Consider the following 18298-nt stretch of genomic DNA (forward strand, 5'->3'; position numbering starts at 1 on the left):
CCTACAAGGGGAAAGCTTCATAAGTAGTGAAGCATGGCTGTAGGTGTCTCTCTGTTTCTCTCCCTCTCTACCTCCCCCTCCCCTCTTAATCTCTCTCTGTCTCAATCCAATGATAAATAAAATAATATAAAAAGATTTTAAAATACTAAAAAAGGAAAAAAAAAACAAATATTAGTTTCTGTCCCTTAACTGTCAATTCCTTCATGAGAATTTTATTTTTTAATATATTTTATTTGTCTGTTTTACCGAGAGACAGAGATACAAGTTCAGCTTTGGCTTATTGTAGTGGAGGAATTGAGCCTTGAATTTAGGAGCTTTAGGTATAAAATGCTGTCTCCCCCACCTCCATCAGATCTAGACTATGCCAAGTAAACTAGACTATGCCAAGCATTTGTTGTTGTTATTTTCAGTTTAATGGACATAGTAAGAAAGTGTATGTTTGAACCAAGTCATTTCATTCTTAAAGAAAGAATTCTGAATTTGTGGCGGAAAGCCAAGCATGTTTTGGTAAATATAATTTCTGTCTACTGACATCTTCATACCACTGACCTTTCAGTCTAGGTAAACAGCAGTGTCGGGCTCGAACCAGGATCTTTACACCGGTCCTTGCGCTTTGTGCCACGTGCCCATAACCCGCTGCACTACTGCCCGACTCCCAGCTTTGACATTTCTTAACCACTTTAGTGAAAACTGAAGCCTGGCTATGTCAGGATCCCCTGGATGTTGTTACACATATACAATTCCAGGCTGTACCTAGACCTGCTTTATTATCCCAGCATCAGATTTTACAATCTAAAGCAAAATTCATTTAAAAAAAATCTTTTACATATTGTATAAAGACAACCAGAAATCGAGAGGGAAAGGGGAGATAGAGGGGGAGAGAGACACCTACAGACCTGCTTCTCCACTTGTGAAGCTTTCCCCCTGCGGGTAGGGACCGGGAGCTGGAATCTGGGTCCTTGTGTACTATAGCATGTGCTCTCAACGAGGTGTGCCACCACCCAGCCCTGCAAAATTCAATTTTTAGATTGAAGGAGAACAAAATGCATGTGGCTATTTCACTCTTCAGAACTTGCAGGAAGCCTTGCATTGTAGAATTGTATGGTGGCATTCTAAAGAGGGGGTGAAATATTGTATGTGAAGATTAGGGGTGTGTTTGAAATGAAGAACTTGCCCCGTTAGACTAAAGGCTCCGTTCTTTGTATTAGTTAGTTACTGAGCAACAGTCTTTGCTAGGCTGTTGCAGAGCTAAACACTTTGCCTTCTTTCCTTGTGCAGTTAAACATGACTGGGAAAAAATGACAGAAGCTGTGCAGAATCACATTGGCTCTCTGAACTGGGGCTACCGTGTAGCTCTGCGGGAGAAAAGAGTCACCTACGAGAATGCGTATGGGCAGTTTATTGGCCCTCATAGGGTTAAGGTAACTGTGGGCTAGCCCAAGTCACTTGCTTTGTTTTGATTATGCTTTGGCTTTGGGGTGAGGGGTAGGGAAAATGTGCTCATTCTAGTAAAATTGGTAACCGCTATGCCTTAACACTGCTCAGGATGGTCATTTTGCAGTCATGTCCTACTTTTTTATTGTTCTATTAGGGAAGGTAGTGATTGACAAGACAATTGTCCCATGGGTTCCATTTCTCATCATTCTGTGATTCTGCACACCAGTCCCACTACCTACCTATTTCTTCCTCCACTTTCAGCATTGGCGCCCCAACCGTCTCCCTCTGCTCCCCACCCACCATGTCCTGGGTCTCCTGCAGTAGACCAAGTTCAGTCCCAATTTCCCCTTGTGCTTTGTCTTCACCTCCTTGTTTCTTCTGTTCCAACTATAAATGAGAGCATCTGACTGATCTCGCTTAACATGACTCCTTCAAGCTCCATTCAGAATGAAACAAAGGAGATGACTTCATCATTTTTAACTACTGGTATTCCATTGTGTATATGTACACATAAGCTTTCTTAACTACTTAGGCAGTCACATCATCTTAAAGGGCTTTTTCTTGGTAAAGTGCAATGGTCTTGATTTGGGAGTCTAGCAAGGTGACTCTGTGTTGAGTATATACCTTGCATATGTGACACATTAGACTTGTCATGGCACCAAAAGTGATTTTCTGTTCTCTTGCTCTCATTTTCAAAAACTATTGGAATGGATCCCGGGTGGGGTGCACCTGGTTAAATGCACATATCACCATGTGCAAGGACCTGGGTTTGATCCCTCACTTCATACCTGCAGGGGGATGCTTCATGAGTGGTGAAGCAGGCCTGCAGGTATATCTCTCTTTCTCTGTTCTTCTCTGTCTCCCTTCCCCCTCTCAATTTCTTTCTGTCCTGTCAAATAAAATGAAGAAGAAGAAGAAGAAGAGGAGGAGGAAAAAAAATCCACCAGGAGTGGTGGATTCATAGTGCCAGTATGGAACCCCAGCAATGACCCTGGTGGCAATTTTTTTAAAAAGTATTGGATTTGGGGCCTAGTAACCAGATTTGAGTCTTGACTTTACCACTTACTAGCATTGTGACTATAAGCAAGTCACTTAAGTCTACTCGGAGTCCTAAAACAATACTTTAAAAAAAAATTTTTTTTTAAATTTATCAGTGAACAAGAACCAGAGCCTCACTGTGCCACAGGGGATTTGAATGTCTAACACTTCCACTGCATCATCCCATGGGCTGCTCTGTGCAGAGTCTTCATGTCTCATGTTTTCTGCATTGCTAATTTTTTTTCTGATAGTAAAACAATAACAAAACAAGTAAACAACAACAACAAAAACTAGACAGTGTGTAGAAACTGCTTTATTATATCTTAAGGAATCAGAATTGGGTAGTAATCAATTTGTTGGTTCTTTTGTAGACCACAAATAACAAAGGCAAAGAAAGAATTTATACAGCAGAACGATTTCTCGTTGCCACTGGTGAGAGACCGCGCTACTTGGGTATCCCAGGTGACAAAGAATACTGCATCAGCAGGTAAGGAGAACGTTGCAGGGAGACAAGAAAAACCCACTACGAGGTTGCACTTCTGCTTTGTTCTTCAGACTCATTTAATCTTTTTTTTTCTCTTTTTTTAATAATAGGGAATGGTTTTATTTATTTATTTATTTATTATTAGAGACAGAAATTAAGAGGGATGGGGAGATAGGGAGAGAGACACCTGAAGCCCTGTTCCACCACTCACGAAGCTTCCCCTCTGCAGGTGGGAACCAGGGGCTTAAACCTAGGTCCTTGGACACTGATGTGAGTGCTTAACGAGGTACACCACCACCTGGCCCCTAATATATATGTTGCTTGTAACTTAGAAATATTTGACAAATTCTTGTCTAAGAGAATGAGGTTGGAAAAACAAAACCCTATTTTATACAAAAGGACATGAAAAAAAAAAATCAAAGCTATAAGTGTTGATTACCTTATCCAGAGTTAAAACCACTGCTATCTCATAGCAATATGCTTATAACATATTTGAAAACTATATACATATTATAAACCTCTATTGTGTTGATACTCACATTATGAAGTAAAAGATATATATTTATTTTGTTTCAAAACAAGGACCCTCCATATTACCCTTTTAACATTTGTGACTGGGTGCTAAGGGAATCAGAGGAAGGTGGGTTATTTCTGTGGCTCTAGCAAAGCTATGTGAAAGGCTGTAGTGTCAATGTAGCAAGACTTTCTGAAATAAGTGAGTCAAACAAGAAGATCTTGTGTGATTTATTTCTTCCCATCACTTATAATACAGGTGACACTGTTCAGGAGCTTTTAATTAGGGAGGACAGATTACTCATGTCCTTTTAGATGCTTCTTGCCCAGGAGTTTTCTGATCTTGTGTTATAGTTTGCTCGTCTTTAGGCTTTTGTTTTTTGGTACTGTCTCAGTCTTATGCCTGATCTGGGGGCAGCTCTGATGGCAGTTGTCATTGCTGTGTCAGGTAGGCTTCCTTAGTTCAAGACAGACAAACAAAACATTCTCCAGCAATGCCGTTACCAGTCTGTGTATTTCTCACCTGACTAAAAGGTTTTACTTTTCATGGCTAATGTTTTTTTTTTTTTTTTTTTTTTACATTATGAAAACAACACTGAAAGGTCTGAAAGCTTTTTTTCCCATTTTTCTCCTCACTTTTTTCACGTGCCAGGGGATGAGTTACTTCCCTAGTCCATTTTTTTTTCCCTTTGTCTATGTTTAGAGAGGGAGAGGAAAAAAAGAGCAAAGCACCATGGAGTTCCCTCGGTACTGTCTGTGGTGCTCCCATGTGATGGAACCCAAGACCTCATACATGAAAGCATATATACTTTCTGAGCTATATCTGGCTCACTTTGTTTTTTTTTTTTTTTTTTTTTTGGGGGGGGGCTTCAGGGTTATTGCTGGGGCTCAGTGCCTACACCATGAATCCATTGCTGCTGGAGGCCATTTTTTCCCATTTTGTTGCCATTGTTATTGTTGTTATGGTTGCCATTGCTATTGTTGTTGGACAGGACTGAGATTTTGAGAAGAGGGGAAAATAGAGACACCCCCCACACAGGTGTGGGGAGCTGGGGGCTTGAACCAGGATCCATATGCTGGTCCTTGGGCTTCGTGCAGTGTGTGCTTAACCCAGTGCACTACTGCTGGGCACCCTCCTGCTCACTTTTGATAATTGATAGTCTATATGAGGAGAAAGTTTGGGTTTTCTACCACATAAGAGAGTTAAGTAGGTAGAATGAGAGTGAAGTTTTGGGTTTCTAAGCAAAAGATTTACATACATAGGTGGAGTATTAGTCTAAACAGTACAGAATCATTTTGTTAGCTAAAGTCAGAAGTTAGTGGTCTGCTATGCTTAACCACAATAGGTTAAGCTATTCCAAAGCAAATGAGTGGTATAAATGGAAGACTGTCTTAAAAACTTGTCATGTATCATATGTGTGGCTAATTGAATATATATATATATTTTATTTTGAAAGTATATTTTTCTTAAGAAAGTAAAACCATTTTGGTTATTCTTCACCTAAACATCCCCCCCTCCCCTTTCTCTTTTCCCTCCACCCAGTGATGATATTTTCTCGTTACCTTACTGCCCGGGTAAAACTCTGGTGGTTGGTGCATCCTATGTTGCCCTGGAGTGTGCTGGATTTCTTGCTGGCTTTGGTTTAGATGTCACTGTCATGGTGCGGTCCATTCTTCTTAGAGGATTTGACCAGGAGATGGCCCAAAAAATTGGTGAACACATGGAAGAACATGGGATCAAGTTTATAAAACAGTTTGTACCCATAAAAGTAAGTGGGACTGCCTATAATTCTGTTGATTCTTTTTTTATACCAGAGCACTGCTCAGTTCTGGTTTGTGGTAGTGGTTGTGGGGGGGGGGGGTGCGCGAGGTATGTGTGGGGTGGGATTGAGCCTGGGACTTTGGAGCCTCAGGCTTGAGAGTCTCTTTACATAACCATTATGCTATCTACCCCTGCCTCTGTTGATTCTTTACACTTGTTAAAACTGAGAGGACAGAGTGAGTTGGAGTAAGTGATGGAGGTATTTTTTCAGTGGTATAGTAACCATAGGAATGCTGTAATTCCTCAGGGGTAGTCTGTAAACTGGCACCTGCCTTCAATCTAAAGAGCTTTGATCTTATTTGCATATTAATACTTCCCTTTCCCATCTCAACTTTCTTGACTTCAGGTTTCTTTTTTTTTTTTTATTTATTTTCCCTTTTGTTGCCCTTGTTTTTTATTGTTGTTGTAGTTATTATTGTTGCTATTGATATTGTTGTTGTTAGATAGGACAGAGAGAAATGGAGAGAGGAGGGGAAGACAGAGAGGGCGAGAGAAAGGTAGACACCTGCACACCTGCTTCACCGCCTGTGAAGCAACTCCTCTGCAGGTGGGGGTCGGGGGCTCAAACTGGGATCCTTATGCCAGTCCTTGCACTTCGTGGGTTTCATTTCTTGAATGATTCTCCTTATGCATTTATTCATTTGTTTAGTTCTATTTCTTCATGCATGGCATTGATTTACATGAAAATTCAGGACTAGGCTAATATTTCTCTTTTTTTTTTTCCTTTCACAAGACATTTCTTCTTGCTGTACTCTATAGTCAACAGATGTTCTTTTAAAATTTTTTATTTAAAAAACCATATATAAATACATATTTACTTATTACTGGATAAAGACAGAAATTGAGAGGGGAGGAGAAAGAGTTATAGAGAGAAAGAACGCCTGTAGCCCTGCTTCACCACTTGTGAAGCTTTCCCCCTGCAGGTGGGGCCCAAGGGCTTGAACCTGGGTCCATGTATACTGTGATGTATGCACTTAACCAGGTATGTCACTGCCTGGCCCAGCAGATGTTATATGCTGATACTGGCTCCCCAGAATTAGAAATAATTGGAAACAATGACTAAGCTTTGTTATGTGGTCTGGCTCTTTGTATTCATTTTTTAAAAATTATTATCTTTATTTTATTTATTGGATAGAGACAGCCAGAAATTGAGAGGGAAAGGAATGCTAGAGAGGTAAGAGACAGAGAGACACCTGTAACGCTGCTTCACCACTCACAAAGCTTTCCCCCTGCAGGGGACTAGGGGCTTGAACCCAGGTCCTTGTGCACTGTAACATGTGCGCTCAACCAGGTGCGCCACCACCCGGCCCCTGTACTCATTTTTTCTAAAGGTCCAGATAGCATGCCAAGTTATATTTGGGGCTGAACATTACCATGAATGTTTTGATACACTAGAATCACCAAATTAGTCACTTGTATATCTTAAACTAATAGTTTCCTTCAGTGTAAGTTAGAGTGGGACTTTTTTGTTATAATTTATCTGTGATGTTTTTAAATTTTTATTTTTATTATTTGATAGTACAGGGAGAAATGGGAGTAAAGGTGGAGGTAGAGAGTGAGAAAAACCCACACCTCTGCTTCACCACTTGTGAAGTTTCCCCTGTGCAGGTGGGAACCAGGGGCTCAAACCTAGGACCTTGAACATGGTAATATGAGCTCTCAGCTGGGTACACCACTGCCTGGCCCCTGATTTTTTTTTTAATTTATTTAGTTATTTATTTATTATTGGATAGAGACAGAAATTGAGCGGGGAGGGAGGAGATACAGCAGAGAAGAGACAGAGACACCTGCAGCCCTGCTTCACTACTTGTGAAGCTCTCCCTGGTAGGTGGGGACCAAAGTCTTGAACCTGGGTCTTTGTGTACTTTAATGTGATCAGTTGACCAGGTGTGCCACCACCTGGCCCTTGATTTTTTTTTTTAATAGCTCAGTGACAGGTGTTTTGGGACCCTTAATACTGATACAGTATTAGTATTAGGATCAGTGGTTTCAGTGGTTTGGGGTGTTATATATACCCTCTGTGCATGAGACCTTGAGTTTGATCCCTTTCCATACCACCACTGTAGTGTGTGTGTGTGTGTCCATTCAGGTACTCTTCTGCCAGTTTCTTGCTGTCAGATTTTGTGTTAATTACTTTTCTTTTTTTTTCTTTCTTCCTCTTCCCTCTTCTCTCTCTCTCTCTTAAATTTTTTTTAGTATTTATTTATTTATTCCTTTTTGTTGCCCTTGTTTTATTGTTGTAGTTATTATTGCTTTTGTTATTGATGTCATTGTAGGATAGGACAGAGAGAAATGGAGAGAAGAGGGGAAGACAGAGAGGGGGAGGGAAAGGTAGACACCTGCAGACCTGCTTCACTGTTTGTGAAGTGACTCCCCTGCAGGTGGGGAGCCGGGGCTCGAACTGGGATCCTTACACGGGTCCTTGTGCTTTAACTCACTGTGTTACTGCCCGACTCCCTCTTTCTCCCTCCCCTCCCCTCCCCTCCTCCTCTTCCTTTCTTTCCTTCCTTTCTTTCTTCCTTTCTTTCTTTCTTTCTTTCTTTCTTTCTTTCTTTCTTTCTTTCTTTCTTTCTTTCTTTCTTTCTTTCTTTCTTGCCAGAGCACTGCTCAGCTCTGGCTTATGCAGGATTGAAACCAGGACCTGGGAGCTTCAGACATGAGAGAGTGGGTTTGCATAACTATTATGCTATTTCCCCCCACCCAAAATTAATTACTTTTGAGCTCTCCAGATTCTATTATAAAGGGAGGATGATCACACAGCATCTGCCTTACAGTTGTAAGGATCATTATTCGTTTATACTTAGAAATTTATTCACCAGAGTGATAGCTCACTGAGTAGGGACCCTGCCTTGCCTTGCTGGCACTACATGGAGGTGCTGTGACAACAGGAGGAACGTCTGTGGTATGGCATCTCCCCCTCCCTGTCTCTTGTCCATAGAGGAAGGGATGGGAATTTGAGAAAAAGCTTTTAATATTGATGGTCACGATGAAATGACATTTGATAGTTTCCCCTTACAGTGGTTGTATTTTAAAGGAAAGCCACCATTTAGCTATCATTCAGAAACATCAGAAGGTTAACTACATACTTGTAAAAGCCTTGAGGTGGTAGGGTTCTACGTAATTTCCAAGCACCAATAGGTTATATGATCATCTGTGTACAGTGGGTTAGGTGTTCAGTCTCTTTTTCCATAGTGTAAGTGCCATGTTTGCATATGCCAGTAGCTTTAAGCCAGGGAAAACTACCCATAGTTATAATAAACACCTTGCCCACTGGTTTTTTTTTTCTCTTTCCTCTTTGTGGTTATTATTTGTATTATTATTATTGTTACTATTATTGGCCTATTTCCAAATCTCATTTTGTTGACAATACTAAATATCTTTCAAAAAGAAAGAATTTGAACCGACTCTCCAGAGGACCAGTGGTGCCAGGAAAATGCAGGAAGTTACTCTTTGAAGTATAGCGATCCAGTGTGCTTTCTCTGACTCCTGTTCCACTTTTCTCTCTGAATATTACTTTATTTGGGAACTAGGTCTCTAGGGAACATAAGGAAACATGCAAAAAGGAAACAGAAAACTCACAAGTCTTGGAAGTCATGTGGTAGCGCAGCGGGTTAAGCACATGTGGCATGAAGCACAAGGAACGCCATAAGGATCCCGGTTCAAGCCCCTGGCTTCCTATCTACAGGGTAGTCGCTTCACGGCCGGTGAATCTGTTCTGCAGGTGTCTTTCTCTCCCCCTCTCTGTCTTCCCCTCCTCTCTCCATTTCTCTCTGTCCTATCTAACAATGATGCCATCGATAACAATAACTACAACAACAATAAAAAACAAAGGCAACAAAAGGGAAAATAAATAAAAAATTAAAAAAAGAAATATAAAAAAAAAAAAAGAAAAAGAAAACTCACAAGTCCTACAGATGCCAGTAAGGTGAGGAAGATGAGGGTCCTTTTGAGCCGGGTTGTCATTTTTTGCTTTCAGTTGCCCAGATAAAGGAGCAGACATAATCACCCACTCTGACACATACTGCTGCTGCATCATCTTCCTCCTCCTCCTCATGGTGTAAAACTCAGTTATCACTTCTACAGGTTGAACAGATTGAAGCAGGGACACCAGGCCGTCTCAGGGTGGTAGCAAAGTCCACTAGGAGTGATGAGACCATTGAAGGAGAATATAATACGGTAAGGCCTGGGCCCTCATCACAGCTCCACTGGACAGCTAATAATGTCTTGTCGTGTATTCACTGGGTACTTGAAATGGCTGTTCGCTCTGTCCAAAACCCTTGGATCTGTTCTCACTGGAAGATAACTTAATTATCGGTGATACTGTAACTGGCATTGGTGCCTACATTTTCTCCACTGTAACTTGAAATGCTATTTTTCAACTGGCTATAAAGGAGTACCAGATTTCCCTTCCCTCCCCTCCCCTCTCTCCTCCCTCCCCTCCCCCTCCCTCCCCCTCCCTTCTGCCTTTCCTTCAAGATAGACTTAATCCCATCAGCCACTGCGGGGGGGGGGGGGGGGGCATAGAACATTCCTTCCAGACTTGGCCACAGGCCCAAATTCCTTGGCATCTGGTAATAAACAATTCTCTGTGCAGTATCTTCAAGGACCAATCTTAAACTTGGGTCCAGATCAGTTCCCTTGGTTTCCTTTTTCTTCCTCCCTCCCTTCCTCCCTCCCTTCCTTCCTTCCCTCTCTCTTTCCTTCCTTCCTTCTCTCTCTCTCTCTCCTTCCTTCCTTCCTTCCTCCTCCCTCCCTTCCTTTCTCTCTTTCTTTCCTTCCTTCCTTCCTACCTCCCTTCTTTCTTTCCTTCCTTCTCCCTCCTTCCATCCATCTCTCACTCCCTTTCTCTCTCTCTCTGTGTGTCTTTCTCTCTTTCTCTCTTTCCCAGAGCACTGATCAGCTCTGGCTTACAAGTGGTTGCAGGGAATTGAAATGGGACTTTGGAGCCTCAGGCATAAGAGTCTCTTTGCATAACTATTATGCTATCTGTACCCCCCCACCCCTGATTTTCTAAATGAACAAAAATTGCTCTGTCCCTTGTTCTTTCATCTCTCCAGCTCACACTTGAAAAAAATATTTATAGGGGCCAGGTGGTGGTACACCTGGTTAAGTGCACACATTACAGTGCACAAGGACCCAGGTTCAAGCCCCTGGTCCCCACCTGCAGGGGGAAATCTTAACAAGTGTGAAGCAGGGCTGCAGGTCTCTCTCTCTCTCTCTCTCTCTCCTTCTCTGTCCCCCATTTCTCTGTCTCTATCCAATAGTAATTAAATAAAGATTAAAAAAGACTTTATATTGCACCAAACTAAAGGACTCGGGTGTGGGGGAGACTTCCAGGTCTTGGTACATGATGGTGGAGACAGACATAGGATGGAGGTGACAGCATTTTATAGAAAAATGAAAAAATTAAACATATACTAACAATTACATCTACTGTAAACCATTAGTCTCTCCAATTAAAAAAAAATCCTTCAGTTACAGGTTATACTTTGCCTCTAAACTTACAAGTTTATTAAGAAATTATTAACTTTCTTTTTCCTGGAAAATAGACAAGGATTTCTGCTATGTCCAGTTTCAAAGAATTTTTTTTTTTTATAAATTCTTGTGTTATCTTAATTCTTTCCTATTTGGGAAAATGAAGTCAGACCAGTTTAATAGGCAGAGAAAAATATGATTAGGGGGCCAGGTTGTGGCTCACCTGGCTGAGTGTGCAGGACCCTGCTCCCCACCTGCAGGGGAAAAGCTTCACGGGTGGTGAGGCAGGGCTGCGGGTGTCTCTTTCCCCCCCTCTGTCTCCCCCTTTCCTCTCTATTTCTAACTATCTCTATCAAATAAAGATAGTTAAAAAAATTTTAAAAAGGAAAAAGAAAAATGTGATTAAAAAAACAACCTACACAGCCTTTTGTTTAGTAGTCCTTAATATGTTCACTCTTTTCCAGGTATTGCTGGCAATTGGAAGAGATTCTTGCACAAGAAACCTTGGCCTAGAAACTGTCGGGGTGATGATAAATGAAAAGTAAGAAAGGCCTATTTATTGTATCTTATTCGATACCATTTAAGTATATAGGAATAATGACAATGATGTTTTAGATATAATTTTTTCTATAGTTGTAGAATTCCCTTCTTATGACTTTTAGTACCTCTCAATTTTTATTTCCATTGTGTTTTCCTTTGCTTTTTTCCTTTTTTTTTATTTTATAATTTTGTGTCTGTACATGATTTTTTTTTAAAGAGTTTATTTATTTATGATAAAGATAGGAGAGAGAAAGAACCAGACATCACTCTAGCACATGTGCTGCCAGGGATCGAACTCGGGACTTCATGCTTGAGAGTCCAAAGCTTTACCAATGTACCACCTCCCAGACTACTGCTTTTTTTCCTTTTTGCAATCAAATGAGAGACATACTGTCTGACGTTCTATTTCTTTAATGCATGTATGTATAGAAATAAGAGCCCAACCCCACAATTAGTTATAACCATGTACTTTGAGCTGTGTGTAAATATGTAGACTTGAATTACATTTTAGTCTCAACTAAAGAGGTCACTATTTTTAGTAACTGCTGCTAGTGTGAAGACTATTCCGGTGTTTATTTTTTATATATATTTTAAAATTACCTTTATTTATTGGATAGAGACAGCCAGAAATAGAGAAGGAAGGGAGTAATAGACAGGGAGAGAGACAGACACCTGCAACCCTGCTTCACTTGTGAAACTTTCCTTCTGCAGGCGGGGACCAGGAGCTTGGATCTGGGTCCTTGTGCACTGTAACATTTGTGCTCAACCAGGTGCACCACCACCCAGCCCTTTCAAAAAAAAATTTTTTTTTTAATATTTGTTGAGAGAGAACCAAAGAATTGCTCTGACACTTAAGATGCTGGAGATCAAATGTAAAACCTCATATTTGAGAGTCCAAAGCTTGAGTGGGGGTAGATAGCAAAATGGTTATTTAAAGAGACTGTCATGCCTGAGGCTTCAAAGTCCCCGGTTCAGTTTTGAGCTGTGCAGTGATTTGGTTTAAAAAAGAGAGAGAGAGAGAGAGAGAGCCGGGCGGTAGCGCAGCGGGTTAAGCGCACATGGCGAGAAGCACAAGGACCGGCCGTAAGGACCCGGGTTGGAGCCCCGGCTTCCCTCCTGCAGGGGAGTCGCTTCACAAACGGTGAAAGAGGTCTGCAGGTGTCTATCTTTCTCTACCCCTCTCTGTCTTCACCTCCTCTCTCCATTTCTCTCTGTCCAATCCAACAACGACGACATCAATAACTACAACAATAAAAAGAAAAGGGAATAAATAAATATTTTAAAAAAAAAGGATCCAGGTTCAAGCCCCTGGCTCCCCACTTGCAGAGGAGTCGCTTCACAAGCGGTAAAGCAGGTCTGTAGGTGTCTGTCTTTCTCTCCCACTCTCTATCTTCCCCTCCTCTCTCCATTTCTCTCTGTCCTATCCAACAACAACAATAACTACAATAATAAAATAACAAGGGCAACAAAAGGGAATTAAAAAAAAAAAAGACTACAAAGCTTTATTTACTACACCAACTACTATGCCACAAAGGGTGTTTATTTTTATTATTTATTTATTTTTTAAATATTCCCTTTTGTTGCTACTTTTTATTGTTGTAGTTATTGTTGTTGTTATTGACGTTGGCATGAAAGTCATTTGCATCACCATTGTGCTGTCTCCTAATACAGTGTGCAAGGACACAGGTTCAAGCCCACGGTGCCCCACATGAGGGAAGTTTCACAGTGAACCAGGGCTGCAGATGTCTCTTTTCCTCTCACCCTCTCTGTCTCCCCTGTTCTCTCAATTTTCCTTTATGTCTATCCAAACTGAATAAATAAAAATGAATAATAAAATAACAAATGCAGCACCTGGCTGAGGTTAGGCCTAAGAGCTTGCTTTAGTCTAGTTCATATAAAATGGGCTCTAAGATATTAAGTCAGAAATTAGTTACAGTATGTAGTATCTTTACATAATCATCTGGAGTCAGAAAAAAAAAAAGTAACGGGTGGGGGTAGATAGCATGATGGTTATGCAAAGACATTTTCATGCCTGTATCCAAAGTCCCAGGTTCAATCCCCCCACCACTATAAACCAGAGCTGAGCAGTGCTCTGGTAAAAATAACAAAGAAAAAAAGCACTGAGTTTGAATTTTATTTTATTTTGCCTCCAGAGTTATTGCTGGGGCTCAGTTCCTGCACCATGAATCTACTGCTCCTGGACGCCACCTTCCCCCCCCCCCCCTTTTGTTGCCCTTGTTGTTGTAGTGAGTTTGAATTGTAATAGTCATGTACTAGTAATTTGCTAAAAATTGTCTTATAAGTTAAGTCTATATAAGAAGTGTTAACACGAGAGTCGGGCAGTAGTGTAGCAGTTTAAGCGCATGTGGCACGAAGCACAAGGACTGTCGTAAGGATTCCAGTTTGAGCCCCTGGCAGGGGAGTCGCTTCACAAGTGGTGAAGCAGGTCGGCAGGTGTCTTTCTCTCCCCCTCTCTGTCATCCCTCCTCTCTGTGTTCAACAAATACTTATAGTGCTAAATTAAAAACTTAACTGTTGGTGATGTTAAATGGGTAACTTGGGTTGTCTTCAACTAAAAAATTAATAGGCAGCCTCTGTAAAAATGGAGGTAGAAGGAAAAGAGTCGTGGCATTGCAGATGAGCAGTAAGCATGTCTGCATTCGTATGCACGCGTGCAGATATATTTGCCATGACTCCAAAAAATAAAGACAGAAAAGTTAAAAACCCTTTGATTTGTCACTGAACTGGATAACATGTTATATCTGCTTAGGGATTTCTCTCAATATTATCTTTCTTTTTTTTAAAGATTTTATTTATTAATTAATGAGAAATACAATAGGAGAGAGAGAGAACCAGACATCACTCTGGTACATGTGCTGCCGGAGACTGAACTCAGAACCTCATGCTTAAGAGTTTAATGCTTTATCCACTGAGCCACCTCCTGGACCACTCAATATTAGTTTCCTTACAACCAAGTTAAAATTTAGATTTTTATTTATTTATTTATTTATTTATTTCCAGAGCTCAGCTCTGGCTTTAGGTGGTGCTGGGGGTTGAACCTGGAACCTTGGAGCCTCAGGCTTGAAAGTCTCTTTGCAGAACTATGCTGTGTCCCCAGGCCCCTGGACTTTTATTTTTATTGAGAATACTATTTCATTTTGTGTAGTGCCAGGGATCTAATCCATACATGCAAAGCATATACTATGGCACTGAGCCACCTTCCTGGCCCCTGAACATTTAGATTTTGTAGACTGTTTATAACTAACATTTATTCTGAATTTTCTGTGAACCTGGACTTAGTGTAACTGGAATCACTCCTAGCTTTTGGTACCTTCAAACAGTTCTGTTAATACATTAGAACAAGCCCTGAACTGCAGTCACAGTTTTGGGCTTTTCTGAAAGAAAGAGGATTCTGTTGTACTTAATTAGCAATGGGAATTGGAGATAATTTTAACTGAGTGTATTTGCAGGACTGGAAAAATACCTGTGACTGATGAAGAGCAGACAAATGTGCCTTACATCTACGCCATTGGTGACATACTGGAGGGCAAGGTAGAGCTCACCCCAGTAGCAATCCAGGCTGGAAGGCTGCTGGCTCAGAGGCTTTACGGTGGTTCCACAGTCTTGGTGAGTGTCTCCGCTGTCCCCCACCAAGACACTGTTTTAATAACACTCTCAGGTCTGTTTCAGACTAATTGGGAAATTTCCCAGGTCTTGAATCACCTGAGTTGTTGGATGACATCATCAATGTACTTTATTGGTTGTAATTTAAAAGACTTTGTTAAGACTACTGTACCTTCTTGGAATCACACGAAGAATAAAATGTGCTTGCTTAACAATGTCAGCACTGTCAACTCCACATACTTGTAATGGTTGCACTTCTCATCAATTTCATTATCGCCAATTTCAGCATCATTTTCCAAATCTGTTTTATGACACCTCTCTAAGCTATAAAAGTGTTTGGGGATCTGGATAATAATGTCAGTGTGCTGAGCTGCTTAAACCAGGATTCTGACTTTATTCCCCTAACCTTTCTTTTTTCCTTTTTTTAACGTTATTTTTATTTATTTATTTGATATAGAGAAATTAAGAGGGGAGAAAGGTAGAGAGGGGGAGAGACAGAGAGATACCTGCAGTCCTACTTCACCATTCTTTAAGCTTTCCCCCTGCAGGTGGGGACCAGGGGCTTGAACCCAGTGCACATTACCTTGTGCACTGTAATGTGTGCCCTTAACTAGGTGCGCCACCACATGGCCCCTTCCCCTAACCTTTCTAAACACATGTGTCTTCTACTCTTGGTTGAATGTATAATACTCAATAGTAATTGTGAAAGTTTTTTTTTTTTTTAAGTCTATGTGGGACAAGAAGGTAAGAAAAGACTTATATATGGTCTAATTATAAGACTGCTCTTTAGAGCAGCTTTAGGGTTACAATAAGGGTTTCCCAAATAGCCCCCCCATGACCGTTTCTCCATTAGAAACATTCCCTCTCTAATTACTACTTTTTTTTTTTTAACTTAGTTACTAGATAAGAGACAGGGAGAAACTAAGAAATGAGGGGAAAATTGAGAGGAAGCAGCACTGCTTCAAAGCGTGTGAAAATTCCTGTAAGTGGCGACTGGGGTCTTGCACTAAGGTCCTTGTGCATTGTAGCATGTGCACTCTACCAGGTGCACCACTACCTGTCCCCCTCCCTAATTGTTTTTAAATAACTTCAGAAGCACTGATGGTTCAAAAATTTAATTGCTGCTCATTTTCCTTGTGCATAAACCATTGTGGATAAGTTCTAGTTGGTTACAGTAATGGATTCCTTAAAGAATGCTGCTGGGGCCCGGGTGGTGGCACGTGGTTGAGCGTACATGTTACAGTGTGCCACGACCCACGTTCGAGTCCCCGGTCCCCATCTGCAGGGGGGAAAGCTTCATGAGTGGTGAAGCAGTACTGCAGGTGTGTCTATCAAATAAATAAAGATTTTTTTAAAAAGAATGCTGCTGGTAAAGTTCGTGAGAAGCATTTTAGTGCACGTAGAATCAGTCCGGTTGCAGCATAATAAAATCTTATATTTTTTTAAGTTAACAGAATTGAGGATCAAAAGCTTCCTTCAACCCCCAATTGTCCAGAAAGTAGCAATTAATTCATACGATCATTTAGGATAAACTGCTGTCTGTGAGTTACAGCTTTTTGGATTTATTGTTACAGTTGTTATGTGGCAAGTCAAGAAAAAGTTTATTTATAAATATAGCTTGAAATGAACTTAATTTATTGATGATTCTGTATCTTTGTCATCCCAAACTGGAAAGAGTTCTGTTTTTACATGCCAATAATAACCAAAGAGCAAAAATGAAAAAAATGGCAATAGACAAAATTCCTTAAGATTTTTAATGGATTTTTCTTTCTTCTTTGGACATATTCCTCCTTCCTGTTTGATTTTAGTAGTATTATATACATACATATACATACATATGTATATATATATATATATATACACACCTGTCAGGCAGTACAGATTCTTAAATTTTTAAAAAATATTCCCCTTTGTTGCCCTTGTTGTTTTATTGTTGTTATTGATGTTGTTGTTGGATAGGACAGAGAGAAATGGAGAGAGGAGGAGAAGACAGAGAGGGGGAGAGAAAGACACCTGCAGACCTGCTTCACTGCTTTTGAAGCGACTGCTCTGCAGAGGTGGGGAGCCGGGGACTCAAATTGGGATCCTTATGCCAGTCCTTGTGCTTTGCGCCACCTGCACTTAGCCTGCTACACTACCGCCCAACTCCAAGATTTAAAATTTTTTTTTTTAATCTTTTTTAATTAATGAGAAAGATAGAAGGAGAGAGAGAAAGAACCAGACATCATTCTGGTACATGTGCTGCTGGGGACTGAACTTAGGACCTCACGCTTGAGAGTCCAATGCCCTATCTACTGCACCACCTCTCAGACCATGAAAGATTTAAAAAAAATTTTTTGGGGTACCTTCAGATGTTTTTAGCATCAGAATTAAGTAAATTGAAATTAATGAACTTTTTGCTTTTATTTTTGGTCTTAACTATACAAGTGCTTTACAGAACTGGAAGTTAAGTGCCTGTGTGTAAAATCTCTCACTGGTCTGTCCTTCACTGTAGTAAATGAAGTGGAAATGTCCATGGACATTTGGGAAACTACACACAGTTTTTCAAAAGGCAACTGATCAATTCCTTTCATTTTGCTCAGCATGTATTAATGAGAACATTGCCACATATCTAAGAAGGCCAGTGAATCCACACCTGCCTTCCTTTCTCAAGGAGCAAAGCTATCTGTGGCAAATGCCAAGTTAGCATAAAGAGCTGCCTCAATAGAATGTGTCGCAGCATTTTGAGAGAACCCAAATTGAATCATGGGTTTGTTCCTTCCTCTGAAACTGTCATCCTGTATTCTTCATTGTTTCACAAGAGTGTTGGGGAGAAAGGACACAAAGAACCACTACATTTCAGTGTCTGCAACCTTTCTGGCCTTGTGCTCACTACTTGATAATATTCGTTCGTTCATTCCGGCTTTGACAATTGTGGCGATTGATGGTAGGCTCATTGCAGGTATCCATGCAAGGTCACAATGCCAGGAAGTAGCTAAGGCATAAATTAAGTCCAGGTCTATTTATAAATATAGTTCCTTAACCATGGCAACTTGTTGCCTGAAGAAATGAAGATGTGGGAAGTATTGGTTATAAATAATGGAGGCTAGAAAAGCTATCTTGAAAAATATTGGGGGGAAAAAGATATTGAACAAAGACTTGAAAGAACCCACTGTTTAGTTTGCAGTTTAAAATATGATTAGTAACTTTGATTTTTTAAAATCTTTCTTTATTTATTGGATGGATAGCCAGAAATTGAGAGGGAAGAGGGTGATAGGGAGAGAGAGTGGCCAAGTGGTTGAATGCACTAGCCACAGTGCATTAAGGATCTGGGTTTTGAGCCCCACAGTCCCCGCCTGCAGGGGGAAAGCTTCCTGAGTGGTGAA

At 40.7% G+C, this 18298-nt stretch overlaps 1 protein-coding gene across 5 annotated transcripts in view; it reads left to right on the top strand.

Annotated features, from left to right (window-relative positions):
• The window catches only part of TXNRD1 (thioredoxin reductase 1), a 150512-nt gene that overhangs the window by 107768 nt on the left and 24446 nt on the right, over positions 1-18298 (top strand). For 4 of the 5 annotated variants that reach the window (XM_060194323.1, XM_060194321.1, XM_060194324.1 and 1 more), the window contains 6 exons: positions 1279-1421; positions 2847-2962; positions 5016-5241; positions 9378-9470; positions 11234-11310; positions 14780-14936. In XM_060194323.1, coding sequence (XP_060050306.1) covers positions 1279-1421; positions 2847-2962; positions 5016-5241; positions 9378-9470; positions 11234-11310; positions 14780-14936 — 812 coding nt within the window. The remainder of the gene's footprint in view (positions 1-1278; positions 1422-2846; positions 2963-5015; positions 5242-9377; positions 9471-11233; positions 11311-14779; positions 14937-18298) is intronic. The other variant, XM_060194322.1, reaches the window with a different exon arrangement.

Source organism: Erinaceus europaeus, chromosome 7 (genome assembly GCF_950295315.1).
Source record: "Erinaceus europaeus chromosome 7, mEriEur2.1, whole genome shotgun sequence".
Taxonomy (NCBI): Eukaryota; Metazoa; Chordata; class Mammalia; order Eulipotyphla; family Erinaceidae; genus Erinaceus; species Erinaceus europaeus.